The 17341-nt window shown below is 41.3% G+C and overlaps 1 protein-coding gene across 2 annotated transcripts in view; it reads right to left on the bottom strand.

Annotated features, from left to right (window-relative positions):
• Positions 1 to 17341, bottom strand: part of TBCK (TBC1 domain containing kinase) — a 1508203-nt gene that overhangs the window by 1023312 nt on the left and 467550 nt on the right. For both annotated transcript variants that reach the window (XM_085641401.1, XM_085641402.1), the window contains exons 13-15: positions 16866 to 16915; positions 15916 to 16045; positions 398 to 496 (exon numbers count right to left, since the gene is read on the bottom strand). In XM_085641401.1, the coding sequence (XP_085497527.1) occupies positions 398 to 496; positions 15916 to 16045; positions 16866 to 16915 (279 nt within the window). The remainder of the gene's footprint in view (positions 1 to 397; positions 497 to 15915; positions 16046 to 16865; positions 16916 to 17341) is intronic.

Genomic DNA, 17341 nt, shown 5'->3' with positions numbered 1-17341 from the left:
GCTTTCCAGATTTAACACTCTGGTATCTCAGCACCATACTTTTGAGCAATAATTTGCTAATTTTCAAGTAGCAACATCTAGTCAGCATGGATTTCTACGCACACTAAGCATATATGTTTAAATTTGGGAAATTGCAATGATGTGAATGTGCTACTACATTATGTATTACAATCATAATTATTAATGCTGGTTACTGCTATTTATTTTGTTACTGAGGAATCCAAGCATGACGACAGGGAATGATTGAAGTATAAGAAACTGTACAAGAAACAATACTCACAAAATTCTTATTCTAAAAATCTTACTATCATAAAGGTGTTTGCAGAAAACAATGCACTCAAATTAGCCATAGAGGTGAGAAGTGGAAGCAAGAATACAGAAGTGTCATTGTTCTTACCTCCACTGCAAGTAACGCGGCCCAAGTAAGGCCTCTCAGCAGAGGAGGGATATCCACTCTGGCTTCCTTCCAAACTAGATTCTTTTTGTACGGATAGGCCTGCAAAAAGAAAGAAGTGTTGGAAATGTGCCCGCAGTTCTTTGGAAGAAGAATATCATGTAGAACATCAGAAGCAACACAAAATGAGCATTTGAATGCAAACAAATGTACTGAATAAACAATTGGATAACTTGAACTGTACATGTAATGGTGACCGCTATAGACACGCACATTCTTTCATTCAGTTAGAGGAATGACTAAGCAAATCAGTCATTTTTTCACAGGGGTATGTCCATCAACTTTTCATCATGCCAAATTTGTGTTAGATTGGTCGAACAATTCAAAGTTTTAAAGGGAGTGCCCAAAAATAAATGTTTTTGGATGTTAGCATGGGAACTGCCATATTCGACTTAAGCCATAAGAAAGCAAATAAGCAATTGCAAAGCGAATGGACCTCTGTTGTAAAATTGCCTACTACTGGCTGTCCTAAGGCTTCTTTTTTCCATTGCTTCAGCTAATGTCAAAATGGATATCAACGAATCGTGACATCTGTGGGCACTAGGGCAGTCACCTTGGAATGGGATTTCTATAAAAGAAAAGCCATTCTAAGATGAACACCGATGTATATGCATGCATCATGATGTACGTGTTCCCCGTTACACATGCGAGCGCAGGAAGACATTCTAAGATGGAATGCTGATGCATATGCATGAGTGCAGAAGTCATGATGCATGTATGTTCATGTCTTGTGATGCACCAAAGAATACAAAAAGTGATGTATGGGATGACCACATTTTCTTGACACAGGGAAAGACTGTGGTTGTTTTTAATGCAACAAATGCAAACCTTTTTCCACTTGAAGGAATAGGATTTTCTAGTGGAAGGTCATTTGGCTTCTAGTAGAATGTCCATACAGTCTTCTGGTAAACTAAGATGGTCAAATTACAGGAATTCAGGAGCCAGGCTGCTAAGTTCAATGATGGAAGGTTGGCTTGCAGAAGCTGGACCCCCAAACTTACACAGGATATCCTATCTGCACATCAGTCTCGTGTGCGGATGTTTAGATAAGTGGCGGACCATAAACCACCCCTTACAAAGTCATTCTGGTGCTATCATTATCATTCTGGACTTGAACTGGTAGAATTTAACAGAACCGTTGGATTGAGGGGTATCAGAGGAAATGTGTATTGAAATTTCTTTGACAAATTTATCAAAATGGTATCCTCTTTCGACTCTGGTTGGTAAAATCTGGAGACATAATGTAGGAAAGTAGGATCTGCTTTCATGGTTACCCCCACTGTTTGACAGTGTTATACTTTTTTCTGACTAGTCTGAATCAGTACTCCAGTCACTGTGCTCTCTCCGTTAATTTGACTATGGTAAGTACCTTGGTACCTTCCCAATTGGCTACGGCTGTACCCTTCTAAGTCCCTAGTATATGGTACAAAGGTACCCAGGGCATAGGTACACCAGGGGTCTCCCATGGGCAGCAGCATGTATTATGCGACCCATGAGAGACCACTCAAACTGTGACTACAGGCCTGCCATTGCAGCCTGTGTGAGTTGGTGCTAAGCACCCCTTAAAACAGATACACTTTTTCTTATATCTGAAGTAATTGCACTTAAAACCTATAAGTCACCCCTAAGGCAGGCCTTTCAATCCTGAAGACAGGGTGCTAGGTTATAAGTGTGAGGGTGCCCTGCACGAGAAGTACACCCACTACAAACACTGGAGTCGATTCTCCAGGCTTTGTGAGTGTGGTCAGCCATTTAATACATATACTGGACATCAAGTCAATTACGAGAAGTCTAACTATATATTGGCTGCAACAAGACCGGTCATGTTTGGTATCAAACATGTTGGAATCCTACCCCAACACAGATTACAGTGTTGGATGCAGGATCCCATGTACTGGGGAGCTCCCCTAGGAAGCCCCCCTGTATTCCCAGTACCAGCCTTTCAGGGTCTAACAGCAAGCTAGTGCTGCTGCCGACCACGGACACGATTCTGCCCTCCTGCTGCTGAGCTCGAGCAGGGGTAGGTAGAATTGGTTTACTGTCACAGGGAGGTATCACCACCTCCCAGACAGGAGTTAGTGTATTGGGCTGGGGTGTGGACGCTTGTTAACACCACCAGACTGCTTTGAAGGGCACATTTGGTGCCCTCCTTGCATACTCCAGTTGGAACCAGTTCAGGGAGCCGTTGACTCCTGCTCTGGCATGAAACTGGACTAAGGACATGGGAGTATCCTCCCCTCTGTCCAGCCCCTCCTCTGGGAGGGATCCCTGAATCATTCCAACTCTTTCCATAGGGTACTTAAGGGCTTTCCTGAGGGTGGCTCTTCAGATTCAAAACCACTTCAACTTCTACTGCCCGGGCACTTCGTTGGACTTTGCCTAGGAATCGAGACTGCATCAAGGAAGACTCCTGCTGCTCCTGGTCTCTTCATCCTGCAGGTCTTCTGCATCGTCTGTGCTTCACCCAGTTTCTTCTCTAGGCCTGTGGGCATCAAGGACACCCAAAGTAATATCCCCTGGAGTGAAGGAGTCATTTCCCTGTTTCTGCAGGTACTGCAACTAAGCTGACAGGTCTACTGCTCCTGATGTCCGACAGACTTCGAAAGGCTAAGCAACACAGGTGGTGGTTTTGCAACTCCCTTGAGGCCTGCACTATCTTACTAGCAAGTTTGAGGCCAGTATCCCTCATCGGAAGCGCTGGAACAGAAGCCATGTGCACCATGTCGACTTGCCGTTGCCAAGGCTTGTTGACGTTGTCTTCCAGAGATCTTTGGGCTACAAGAAGCTCCAGCCTCCAGCATCTCTCCCTACTAATGTCTTCATCCTCTACGCATCTTCTGCAACGTGGGCCCACATCTTTGGTGAGCTGCTCAAGGTCCTCTTGTGACTCCTACGCCTTCGGCCTGTGGATCCTCTTGAGGGTTATTGGCTTTAGTGAGCTCCCCTGCTTGCTCGGGGGCTGCTCTGGCTCTCCTTCACTTGGTGAGTTCCTTGGACCTTGCTGGTCCCAATGTTACACCTTTTTCGTTTACCATGTCTGTTGCTGCTGCCAAGGCTTGTTGGTGCTCCTGCCGGACACCAACCCCTGGTTCTCGACTTCTCACATGGGACAGTTCGTGAACTGCTCCTGGTCTTACACAGCGTCGCCTGGTCCTCACAGCTGCAGCAACAAGGTCACTGTCAATTCTCCTGCATCTTCCGTCATCGGTGGTCATTGGTCTTCCGTGCCTCCTAGTCACTCCCGAGTGGCTTAGACTCTGTCCCCTCTGCTTGCAGGTACTTCTCTTCAAGAATCCATCCTTGGATTTCACCGGACTCTTTCACCTTCTTCGCCAGTGGCATCTTTACTGAGGCCATCCATTGTGGTCTACGGCTGTTTCTGAAGTCACTTTGCAACTATGCACCCATCTTTCAGATGTAGGTATCCTGGTTCCTGGCATATCCACGGGTGGGGTGACTCTCCAACCTTGCATATTCCACTGGGTTTCCTCAGGGTCCACTGGGAAGGGTCCTTCTGCTTGTAAACTTCAATCGCAACTTCCTCGTTGACTTGCATTGAGTACACAGCTGTGTTTCCACTATGAACACAGCCTCCGTGGGGTTGCTGGGTACTTACCTCGGATGGATACTTGGGTCCCCAGCTCTTCTGAGTTTTCTGGTCCAAGTCCCAACTTCAGTCGCAGTTCACATTCCACTTCTTTAGTATATGGTTTGGTATACCCCTGAAGACCACTGTGTATTTGTGCTTACTTACCTGTTTTCATTTGAAGTATTGTGTGTATTGTGTTTATATCTCCAGGTAGGAGATATACCAATGTGTTAGTGAGTGTATATAATAAATATACTTATTTTTATAACTACACTGTATGGTTCTTTTTCATTTAACCTACACTATATGATTAGTTCTGGTGAAACAGGCTGATTAAAACTCCTTCTGCACTAAGCCCGAAGGCTGTTCTCCATAGCTACCACTTAGAGAGCTTTCTATGGTTGTCTAAGACCACTAACATCACCATAAGGGTTGTCTGTATTAGTGCAAAGTGCTTCACTTAAATAAGTGTGCACCATATACTAAGCCAGCCTCCTACACATAATCTCAGCATTTCTTGTTTTTTGGTGTCAGTAAACAGGTCTATGTGCAGATAGCCCTAGTTTTTAAATATTTCATCTACAACCTTGTCATTTAGAACCTAGTCATGATTTTCTTCATTCTACGGAGGGAGTCTGTTTCTGGGTATTGAACATCTGGTAGGGGGACAGATGTAACTGTTTGATTCCTCACCATGAGCTATTTCTAAATTACTTGAGACTCTAGACATAGTGGTCTTGAGTGGGCCCATCCCTGCTTGTCCAGGCAAACTGTTGTTGTGTTGTCCGTTTGGACAAGCAAGGAGTTTGTTGTAATCTCATGTAAAAATGATTTTAGGGCTATAAGAACTGTTCTTAACTCTAGTAAGATGAAATGGTAGGTATTTTTCTTTGTCTGACCATAAACCTTGTGTCATTTATTGGCCCATGTGAGCTTCCCACCCTTTACTGGGAGCTCCTGATGGAATGACGTCCCTATCACTAAATTCATCAGATTGGCCCACCATCGGAAGGACTGAATTGGTGATTTTGAGAGATTCAGTTTCTTCTTGCAGTTATATGAGAACTGATTTCACTCGTCCTCTAGGCATTGTTGTAGAGGCCTAATGTGAATCCTGGAGGAAAGGACCGGGAATATACAGGACACAATCAACCCTAGCAAGGATGATATCTGTTGTGTTGTTGGGTGATGAATATGCAAAAGACCGTGACATTTGAGACAGATAGATGACAATCTATACTAAGAAGGATACACTTTTGCAGGTTGGGTCTCCAGTATTGCACCGAGGTAGTTAATCGTGCACACTGGGTGGATTTCTGACTTGTTGATGTTCACCCCCAGACCCAAACTGCAAAGAGTGTCGAAGAATATTTGAAAATGCTTCAGAGCTTCGTCTGAGAATGCAACTTTAGCCAGTCGCCTAGGTAAGAGTTGACAAAAAATGTGTGTTTCCTTAGATGTGGTGCAACAACAGCCATGCTTTTTTGCGAATGTGTGTGACGCTGACTTCAGTCTGAGTGGCAGGAATTTGTATTGAAAGTGTTTGGAGCCTACTACAAAACAGACATTTTGCATAATTTTTTGCAATTGGTACATGAAAGTAAGCATCCTAAAGGTATACTGCACACATGCAGTCTCTAAGATGTAGTTGAGTGGTGCAGTGAGTAGTTCAGTGGTATAATGCAAGCATTCAACATTCACAAACTGAGGATGGGTCTGAACTCCTCTTTTGACTCTTTTTCCTGAACCAGAAATAATGGGAATAAATTCCCAGTCCTTTTTGGTGAAAAGAAACCACTTCCACTGCATTCATTATTCTGTAGCTATATGTTGGCTTCTCTTTGCAACAAATCTAGTTGATAATTCAATTGTGTGGTTGTTGTGATGGAATATCCATTCTATACAATATTCAAGACCCATTTGTCCGTTCTTAAGCACTGCCTCTCTTGTGGGTATGCCCCTACTGGAGTGAGCAAAAGAGAAAGGAATGAAGGAAATCGTTCCTTGGCAGTAGGTTTTGCTGCTGGGGCAGGTTGTTGTTGCTGACCTTAAGTACCTACGAGGGTGGCACGGTTGTCTCTGCTGTTGCTGCTGTTGGTGTGACCAGTGAGAAGTTTCAACCCTCTGAGGTAAGTAGAGCCTATCATAGGGCCTTTACCTTAGTCTGTACTCTTTTTTCCTTTCTAGCTCAACAGCCTTCAGAGTCGCCACATCAGTTTTCATATAGAAAACTTCATCATCTGCATGAGAGCTGAAAAGTGTACGATCTGAAATGGGTAAATTCAGGATCTTGTGTTGTCCCTCTGGCTTTAGATCAGTCAGTCTAAACCAGGAACAGAATATCATGCAGATTCAGTGGAAATAACCATACAACAGTAGGCCGGACGTGTTGTCTGCTGCTGTCAATGATCTGCTGGGAGGCAAGCATACCTTAATTTAGAACTTCCTGGAAGTCGGGGGCGTGGCTTGCGCGCTGCTGGGAGATGGCGGTTCGCGCTTGAGCTCCGTGACGAGCGGGTCCGTTCGAGGATTTCTTGCTGCTTTGGAGTGCCTCATATCGGACTAAAACTGGTCACATGCTTCTGACGATGCGGTGGGCTGAGTGTGAGACTCTCTTGCTCTCTAACACTGCCGGTGGCTTTATTTATTACGTTTTATGGTGGCGCTCGTTGGCTTCACGAGCGGCCGCCATTTTGTTTTTCTTTTTTCATCGCTGAGGGAGGTGTTTATTCTCCACAACATGACATCGTTTTTCCTTTGAACTGACCAGAAGTGAGGATATACAGATGCTGGTGACTATCTCCTCAATTACAAAGTGTATTTTTTTTTTTTCTTTCCTCCTTTACATTGATGCCTATGGTAAGAGCTTTTTTGGGGTTTTCTAAGTATACATCTCTTCAGGGCGCCTTCATTACCTTGGTATGGTATTATGTTTGACATGTAAGCCCGCCATTATTTTTATCCTGGATTTGGTGCTGACAGTGCGCTTTCCAATTTTTGCGCATTTCTGGTTTGCATATTCTGTACACTTGTTTCCTCTGGTTTTTCTTTTTTTTTTCCCTTCTTTTCATTTCTCTGAAGAGATATATTTTGCTCCCGCTGTGGCTGTGGGCACTATGGCTGCGAATATGGGCTTGTCACCAAATGCTAAAGATGCTAAGGAATCTAAAGCTTCTCTTAAGAGGTCCAAACAAGTGTCTCCTTCACCTGAGGCTGTTCAAAAAGACACTAATTCCACTCTTGAGACTATTCTGACGCGCCTTAATGATGTTCATGCAATTGCGCAGTCTACCAAGACTAATACAGATTTGTTGCAAGTGGAGGTGTCAGCCATTAGGAATGATTTCAAGGCTTTGTACCTTCGTGTTTCAGCCACAGAAACACGTATTAGTGGTGCAGAGGATACTATCCAAAAGCAATCCAGGTCTCTTTGTCAGTTTGAGCGTTCTATGGCAGCATTGCGGAGGGATCTCACTGAACAAGAAGATCGTAATCGTAGATCCAATCTGCGCATTTTTGGTCTTCCGGAGGACGTTGAGAAAGACGCACCCTCTATGATTGATTTCTTATATAAATGGATTCCTTCTACACTGCAAATTTCATGAGTTGGAACGGGCACACCGAGTTCCCACCTTTCGATCTAAATCGGCCACGCAACCAAGAGTGATAATTTTTAAGCCACTGCGCCATCAACAGATGGAACAAATTCTGGCCCATATGCGGAAGGTTAAAGGTGTCTCATGGAATGGGCATCGTATTTCAATTTCTCAGGACTTTGCCAGAGACACGGTAATAAGGAGGAAAGGCTTTCTTAATCTCCGGAATCGTCTCTCTGAGATGAATATTCCCTTCTCTTTTTCTGGTCCTTCAAAATTCCGCATTACCTTCAAAGGTCGTTCCAGAATTTTTGATGAACCTGCTGACTTGGCCTCGTTTTTGGATAATCAGATGGAGCTACAAATGGATCTTCAAATGGAAGCCTCGCGCGATCCTGGGCTCTCTGGCACCTGATGTGGTTTCATTTAGCTGCAATGAGTCCTCTTTTTTCCGGATCTATTAAGCTTGTCTTTTTAGTTCTGTGTGGTGGTCTTATTGTCCACTGCTGTTGGCGTGCATTTGTTGTCTTTTCGTGCGTCGCTTGGTACGCTTTGTAAATTTGTGATGGGTTGTGTTCTTTTCTCCTTTTCCATATCTGTTCTACCTTCGTATCCTTGTGTTGTAGTGAACTACTATTTCCGGTATATCTACCTTTTGTATTCTCTATTATTTTGTGGTATTGTTTCCTTGTAGGTTGTCCTCACTCATGCTCGTGATTTCTTGTCCATTTCGGGTTTCGGATCTTTTTTACCTCACTTTATGACTTCTTTTAATTCCTTGGTAGTTTTGTGTAGACTTGCTCTTCCTTGCTCCCTGATTCCAATTAATGTTACTTCCATTAATGTATTTTTATTTGTTCTTTTCGCGTGGTGTTTTTCTCTTGTTGTTGTGTTTATTTGGAGTACGCCATTAATGATTATCTATATTGTTTGCTAGTATGTTATATAAATTGCTCATAGATATTTAGTACTTGCTATATATAGAGTTAATTTTAATTTTTGTACAGACCTTTTTACATTTATTATATTGCTATATTATGGATTGGGTTGTTTACTCATTATTATTAACTACCTCTCGCTATTAGCTCTAACTTAACATATTTGTATTGCACTTTTATTGTCTCATGTTTTTACTTATATGGTTATAACTTTACGATATTCTTGCCTCTTTTGCGTTACATTAATATAATATGTTTTTTATATTTAAGCACAGTCAACTAGATGTCTATCTTTAGTTTTTACATATTTACATATATACTTGTTTCTTCTATTTATCTGCCATAGTGCTTCATAGTTTGTTATAATGATTCAGTTGTTTTATGCCTTTCTCTATTATGTCACATTTATTCTCTTCCTATTTTACCTTATAGCCTTCTTTTGAAATGTAATTCTTTCTCTTTATTCTCTACGGCTCTTCATGATGTCTGCTTCGATTTCGTTTCTATCTAATATTAGAGATAGTTATTAGCTTATGCCACCTTTTTATCATTGGCACATTCTTGTTGCCTTTATAGTATTATATAATGACTTGTTTCTAGAATACCATATTTAATTCCTGTTTATATTTCAGTTATTTCCTTTTCTTACACAAGTATATTTATTATATATTGTATTGGGGCATTTATGCCGATTGCTTTTTTTCCTCGTGATGGCCTCCTTGCTCATCTTCCCATGTCCCCCTAGTATGAATTTGGTCTCTTTCAGACCGTTCTTGTTGTTTCTTCTCTTTCTTTTTCTTTATACTTTCTTTCTTTCCTTTTCCTCTTCTTTCTCCTTTTCTCTTTGGACTCTTCCTGTTTCGTGTTGTTGGCTAGTATGTGGGGGTGCATTTCTGTGGTTATTGTATATCCTCTATCATTTATGTTGCTTCTTTTTTCCCTATTAGTAGTTTTATGACTGGATTGAATATACTTTCCCTTAATGTGAAAGGGTTAAATCACCCAGTTAAAAGGTCAAAGATATTCGACTACTGCAAATCTCTTTCTTCGGATCTAGTCCTTTTTCAAGAGACGAAGGTCTGTGTCAGAGAGGCGCTATTTCTGAAGAAAGATTGGGTTTCTGAGGTTGCTTGTTCAGATGCTTGCGGCAAAAGAAATGGGGTAATCACTTTAGTTTCTAAACATTCTGGTTTGTCTATTGTTTCCTCTGAATGTGATACTGAGGGTCGTTGGTTATTATCCAAGTTGACTGATGGCAATGTTGATCTTTTTGTCATGAATATTTATGCCCCTAACACGGACGATCCGTTGTTTTGGAAAGTAATCACCAAAAAGCTAAATGACACACCTCATTCTGGTAATCTTATTGTAGGTGGAGATTTTAATTTACCAATGGATCCCATCCTTGATAGGAATTCTGCCTTTAACTTTCGTCCCCCTAAATCACATAAACAAATGATTAATATGTGCTCTCTTATTAATCTTCAGGATGTCTGGCGTCTTCATAATCCCACTGGTAGTGATTTCTCCTTTTTCTCTTCCCCCCATTCGTCGTTTTCACGCATTGATTATCTTTTGGTTCATTCATCTCTTGTTCAATCTTCCTCATCTCCGCTTATTCATGCTATTTTGATTTCAGACCATGCCGCGGTAACTTTCACACTTTTGTCTTTTGCCCCTAGAGCGAGATCTCGATCTTGGAGACTAAACACAGAAGTCTTATATGATGAATCCCAGGTTCGAGAGTTTTCTGATGAGATTGAGGCGTTTTTTCTTGAGAATATTGGTTCAGTTGATTCCCCTGTTGTTCTTTGGGACTCTTTTAAATGCACTTTCCGTGGTCAGATCATCAAGTGTATGTCAAGGAGGAATGCTGCTATTAAGAAAGAACTCTTGGATTTAGCAGCTGAGATTAAAACCCAAGAATCTCTTTTTCGACAATCTAAAGATAAATGTTGTTTGCAATCTATTAAAAATTTAAAATATACATACAATACTATAGTCACTAAAAGAGCTCATATTGGTCTTCAGGCTCAGAAATCTAAGAAGTTGCTGTTAAAAAACCGTGCTGGTAAGCTGCTTGCGGCCACATTAAAATTCCAGGAATCCTCGTATAAATCTTCCCAAATCTCTTCTATCACTGATCGTCTTGGTAAGAAAAAATTTCAGACTACAGAAATTCTTGAGGTCTTTCGAGATTTTTATAATAATTTATATACCCCCTCTAATCAATCTTCTTTTGAACAGTGCCAAGAGTTCTTAAAGACACTTCCTGTGAAAACGGTTTCGGAGGAAGATAATAATTCTTTGAATGGCCCGATTACCCCTGACGAAATTATTTCTGCAATTAAAGCTACTCGCTCTGGTAAGGCTCCTGGTCCTGATGGATATCCTATTTTGTTTTATAAAACCTTTTTATCTGTGATTGTGCCGCATCTTCAATCCGTCTTTGATGCTTTTATTAAAGATGGTTCTGTGTCTGGTTCTGCTGCTGATGCCACTATTGTGGTGATCCCCAAAGAAGGGAAAGATCATTCTGACCCTAAGAATTTTCGCCCTATTTCCCTTCTTAACATGGAAGCTAAGATTTTTGCTAAAATCTTGGCTAAAAGCTTAGAATCATTTATTCCTCAATTGGTTCATCCTTCCCAAACTGGTTTTGTAAAAGGTCGTCTTGCACGTGATAATATCCGTACTTTTTGTCACATTCTCGGTTCAGCCAAGCGATCCAATCTTCCGGCGGCGGCCTTGGCCCTTGATGCTGAAAAGGCCTTTGATAAGGTCTCTTGGTCTTTTCTTCGTGCTGTTTTATGTGCGCATAATCTTGGTGATTCCTTTATCCGTATGGTTATGTCTCTTTATTCCCGTCCTAGAGCTAACATACGAGTGAATGGAGCTACGTCGTCTTTTTTTAATCTTCGCCAAGGTACTAGGCAAGGATGTCCCCTGTCTCCTCTTTTATTTTTGTTATCTATTGATCCTCTTCTCAGAATGATTGATTTACATCCAGACATTAAGGGGTTCTCTTTTGGGTCTCATCAGATAAAAACAGCTGCCTATGCGGACGATGTTCTTATTTTCTCTGAGGATATTGCACTGGCCATCCCTGCTATTTTTGACATGATTTCTCTTTTCTCGAAGGTTTCAGGATATACTCTGAACAAAGATAAGACAGAGATGTTCCCCTTAAATGCTTATTGTTTTTCTTCTCATATGGGTTCAGCGGGTTTCAAATGGCAATCTAAACAACTAAAATATCTGGGTATTTATTTTTGTTCCACCCTTTATGCTACGGCTTCTTATAATGAATCTCAAACTATTCTTAAGGTGCGACGTCTTTTAGAAACTTGGTCTCCGAAACATATTTCATGGTGGGGTCGACTACAGACTCTTAAAATGATGATAACACCTATTATTAATTTTGTTTCCTCTATGCTTCCGGTAAAGCTCTCTGATTCCTTTTTTCATGAGCTGGACATACTTACTTCCAAATTTTTATGGAATGGTAAAAGAGCTAGAATTGCTTATAAATTCTTACGTAAATCTTTTGATATGGGTGGTTGTAATCTTCCTGATTGGGGGAAATATCAAACTGCTTTCCTGGCGTCTCAGGGTGCTCTTTGGTTTTCTTCTCCCTCTACTCCTGTTCCATCTTGGTTGCTAATAGAACAAGAACTGGCCTCTCCGCTGCCGACGGCTTCTTTTTTAACCACAAGTACCCTTTCTATTCCATTCTCTCGATCTATTATTTTAGACACAATTGCTGCGGTTCGCAAGGTTGATAAGAAGGTGGCAACTCCACTGCATAAAACTAGATGGTCGTCTATTTGGCGGAATTCTAAAATCAAAATTAATATTGAACCTCAGTTGATGTCTTATTGGGCTGGGAAAGGTATCTCGCTTGTTAAACATCTCTATGACTCCAATAATGATCCTATCCCTTTCTCTTCCCTAGCTCTACAGTTTTCTTTATCTAACTTAGACTTTTACACCTTTCTTAAGATAAAGGTAGCACTTGCTAAAATACATTTTCATCCCTCGTCCCCTACGATTACGCTTTTTCAATTATGGATCAAGACTGGTCATGTTGCGTCCAGAATTTATAAATTCTTATCGTCCTCTACACCTCTTTCCCAAACGGTCGCACAGCAAAAATGGCTACGTCATTTTGATCATAGTGTTACCGATCATATCTCTTCAGAAACGTGGCAAGACATTGGTAAACTTTCTCTTCATTGCAAAATTGCCCCCTCTTTAATGCAGTCTAAGTTTTTTTCTATTAATCTTCTTCATTGGACTCCCACTCGTTTGTCTGCGTTGAATCTCAAAGATAATAATATATGTTGGAGTTGTAGGCTGTTACCAGGTGACTTTCAGCATATGTTCCTTGATTGCTCCCTTCTCCAACCCTTTTGGAACTTGATACACAAACACCTCATGATTATATTTAATATTGAGTTTCAACTCTCCTTTCCATTAATTATATTAGGTCCGCTGGCGGCTCCGACCCCTCTGCCTCTAGACTCCATGGAATTACAATTGTTGGATCTGTTATTGACTGTTGCAGTCAAAGTTATTCTCATGGAGTGGAAATCTTTTTCTTCTGTTTCTTATCATACTTGGTGGGCTTGGGTTTCCTTTTTACGAAGTGCTCATACGTCAGTTGATCATGCTCATCTTTGTCCTTCTATATCTGCTGGTGTTTGGAAAGCTTTAGATACGTATATGGTCTTGGCCTTGGAGGGGTTGGTGGATCAATATCCTTTTGATTTGCCTGGTTAAGGATGTCTGGTTACTGTTGTCTTGTGGGTCGGATGAATTCTTTGGAAATCCTCTCCTCTTCTTTCACTCTTATTTGTCTTTCTCTTTCTTTTTTTTTCATCTCTTTCCTCTCTTTCCTACTTTCTCCGTCTTTTCTTCCTTCCTTTCTTTCTTCCTCTTATCCCTATCGTATTATCTGATGGTGATACTCTTGATGATTACTTCTGCAGGTTATCAATTCTTTCATCCTTAATTAATTTATTTATATGATATCTGCAGAATAATGATTGTTAATGGTATGTTTTTCTTATTTAATTTCATTCTATTATATTGTTTATCATTGTCTGATATCAATTGTATCACTTTTGCTTGTATCTGATGTCCTTATTTGCTCTTTTAAAAATAATAAAATTCTTTTGAAATAAAAATAAAAAATAAAAAAAATATATATATGTTTAGAGAGACTCCCAGAGGCATCTGTTGTATTTCCCCAAGGGTGCACAAGCACTGGCAGCTTTCATAGTAGAAACAGACGTTTTGCACATCTGTCTGCCTACAGAGTCCATAGGGTGGTTCTTTTTCCAGTGGAACAGACGATGAAGGAGCTACTGTATGAGATTTTCTAGTTGCAGCCACAATAATTGAGTCTGGTGTGGGATCTGCTCTCAGAAAAAGAGGGTCCTAATCTGTTGCTTTGGTGCTGGTGAAGTTGAGATGGAGCTGACCTTACTGAAGCTTGTGTTAGTAACAGCTGCAGAGCAGGTTACAAGCAGATCAGGAACTAAAGGATGCAGGGGCCATAAGGATTTTCTTATGATAGAAGGTCTTCAATATGACAAATGCTTAGACACAAGCAGAGGGCATTGCAATGTTTAATTTTCCTGCTCCTTACTGATCCATCATAAAATGTGGTAAGATCATCAACTGGCCAGACAAAGAAAGGAACTAACATCAGCGTGCAAGGGTGGTGCCTACGAATGGCTCCATGCCAACACTTCTGGATTTAGTGGGACATCGCTGTGGAGCCAATGGCACCCCCTGCAGGCATGCAGTAACAGTTGCTGTGAAAAATTCCAAATCCAATTTGGCTTTTGGGAATATTCAAAAGCTGAGGAATCAGCGATCATAAGTAACCTTCAGAAATATATTTACGGTATACAAGTAAATCCTTGTTGGAGGCCTGTCAGTATAGGAGAGTACTCTCTGAAGGAAGAGCTTGACGTAGTTGTTCAGGATGGAGTACGCCTTCTATGCTGAGATTGTGACCTTCTGCTAGGTCTTCAACTGGATCTCTTTGACTTAGAGTGAAGAGATTAAGATTTCCTTCTTGATTTTCTCTGAGCTCTAGTCTTTGACCTTTAGCGTGACCAATGTCATTTGATTTCCAGACTTATGTGGATATGAAGAAGGCAAATGTGAGCTTCCATCTCCCTGAGGCATTGTAGGAGCAGAAGTAGGTTGTTATGGGTAAATCCTGGGAGAAAGCCTAGGAAATGTTACAGGACCTGTTGAAAGCTTAAGAGATGTTACAGGACCTGGTGAAAATCTAGGTGATATTGCTCCCTCTAGTGATGAGGTACCAGAGAACAGTACTTCAGAACTATTCCAAAAGGGTAAATATGTTCATGAATATACCCAGAGTCCAGACTTCCAGATAGTAGTTTATTTTTTATTTTTTACAAAAGGTCTTGAAGCCATCTTAGTGAAAGATGAATGGATGGTGATGGAGATCTTCTTCTGGACGTCAAATAAGGTTTGGATGGAGTTTTCAACATCAGTGGCATAGATGTTGGTGACTGTGACTACAAAGTCGATAGATGTTTCATCAGTGAGCGCCGGGGTTCTTTCGAAGCCAAATGGTGTCTTAACATCGAGTTGTGTCTTGGCAGCGTACCAGATGATGGCTAGCATGCAGGCAGGTTGCCCGTCTTCGACATCATGCTCTCCAACGTCTTTTGCGAGCGACACCTCTTCCTCTGGAGTCCCTTCTCCTTGGATCTGTCCCGGGTGGGAGTCCTTGGAGCAGGAAGAGGGCACTCTGGTCGAAGACTGGCCTTTCCCATAGCCTCTTAGAGATCCTGCAGCATCTTCATACTGCTTTCTTTCCTGGAGTCGATACAGCCTGATTTTCTCCCTATCCTTCAGAGTTCTTATAGAAATGTTCTTGCTGTGGCTGCAGTATTCTAGAAGATGATCTTGGGAAAGCAAAGGACACAGACCATGTGGAGGTTTGTATGTGCCTTCTTTGTTCCACAAGGGCCCTAAAAAAAAGTGCAGATATTTTTCAGGGAAAATAAAATACTTTCCTGTCAGACAAAAAAAGCAGAGCTCAGTGCTCCAGGATCCTGTTTCCAAGAGCCGGAAAAATGAACTGACCTATCTGCCATCATCCAGTACAACTACAGGGTGTGTGATTATGGTGCCAAACTGTATGTGTGGCAGCTTTTTATGGAATCCTAGAAATTCAGCATGACTTTAGAAGATCAGGGAATAAAAACAAGCAATGTTTGGGTGGAGTGGTTTAAAACTAAGGATCTGAAAAACATCCAAAGGTAAACAAAAGGAAAGTGTCCATACCTTTAACAGCCTATCAAAGAGGATGATCCTGTTGAGCTGGTACTCTGTGTCCCTCTCTCGGATTATCAGTGGGAGAGTGGCAGCTGCAGACAACTCATTAGTGCTTCCAGAATGGGGTAAATTGGACTGGCTGCAGAAATGATATTAAAAAACAAAAAAGGTTATTCTACAGGGCATATGAATAGAGGAAAATAAGAAGTTGCAGTTGACAAAGACTTCAGTCTCACCTCAAATGCAGAGAATACTGTGAATTAAGATAGCAAAATGCAAACATGCTTGAAACTGTATCTCCCTCCTAGCCCCCGCCCTCTCCTAGGGTGGAGAAAACCAAAATGTAATTTGCTCAATGGCATTAAGGATTATTTAGAAATCTTAGTGAAATGAGACAAATCCAGTTTATCCAAGACAGCCATTAATGCTTTCAATATTTGATGATGCTCAAGGCTCAAAATAGCTAACAGTGTCTGTTAGTATAGTTTCCCCAGTAAGTCATGCTGCCAAGACCATGCTTTGAGGATGGGCAGCTCCAAACTTACTCCAGGTACTGCTTGAGCACGTTCTGTGATAGTGACCTCTTAGACTGAGATGCAACGCTGTTTAGTGCCTTCTTATTGTTACCCCTTTCAAATGTAATGCAGGTCCCTTTCACCACAGCAACATCTACCACTTGCACCAGCACCACACTTTGAGTGGACCATTACTGTTACCATTGCACTAGCGTCGCTGCCTTCATGTTCCAGATAAGGTAGTGGCTGAAGAAGCAACCAACAGGTAGAAGCTCATTCATTGCGGGATTTAAACTTTCCATGCACAGAGATGGACCCAAGTGAAGGCAAACTGGCTTCAGTGTGTGCAATGTAGACCATTCAGAGGCACTAAAGATAAAGTTGGAATTCTAGTAACAATGTTAAAAACGGACAGAAAGAAACTATTGAACGATGGACACTCACTCATCTTCCAGCAACGGATAAAAGGCTTCCCCGGGAACATCCTTCAATCTCTGTGAAAAGAGAAAGAAATGAGGAACAGTGAGGCACAGTTATAAATGTTAATACCATCGTAAAGTAAAGACGGAAAGCGTTGCTTATTACACATATATTTATGATGGTTTTCAATGTTTGAAATATTAGATTGTATCCAAAATTAACCACAATTTGAATTGCTATAAATTTAGATTCAACTTAATTATGTAGCTGAAATCATACTGCAGAGCAGTGAACAGAAGTTGCTATATTTCAAAATAGGAATATCACTCCTACCTGACAAATTGGTCAGAACAACTATCCACAGTCATTGCTCGCTCTTAACCTGTGCCCTCTCCTCATTTCAGTATCTCCAAGAAATATTCCACGGGAAAGGCAGTGAGTTATGATACCCGTTCCCAACTTACTTGTAAGATCCCGCCCAATGAACACGTCACAATAAC

This window comes from Triturus cristatus, chromosome 2_2 (assembly GCF_964204655.1).
Source record: "Triturus cristatus chromosome 2_2, aTriCri1.1, whole genome shotgun sequence".
Lineage (NCBI taxonomy): Eukaryota > Metazoa > Chordata > Amphibia > Caudata > Salamandridae > Triturus > Triturus cristatus.
The sequence above is the reverse complement of the archived record's forward strand: the minus strand, read 5'-3'. Positions and strand labels throughout refer to the sequence as shown.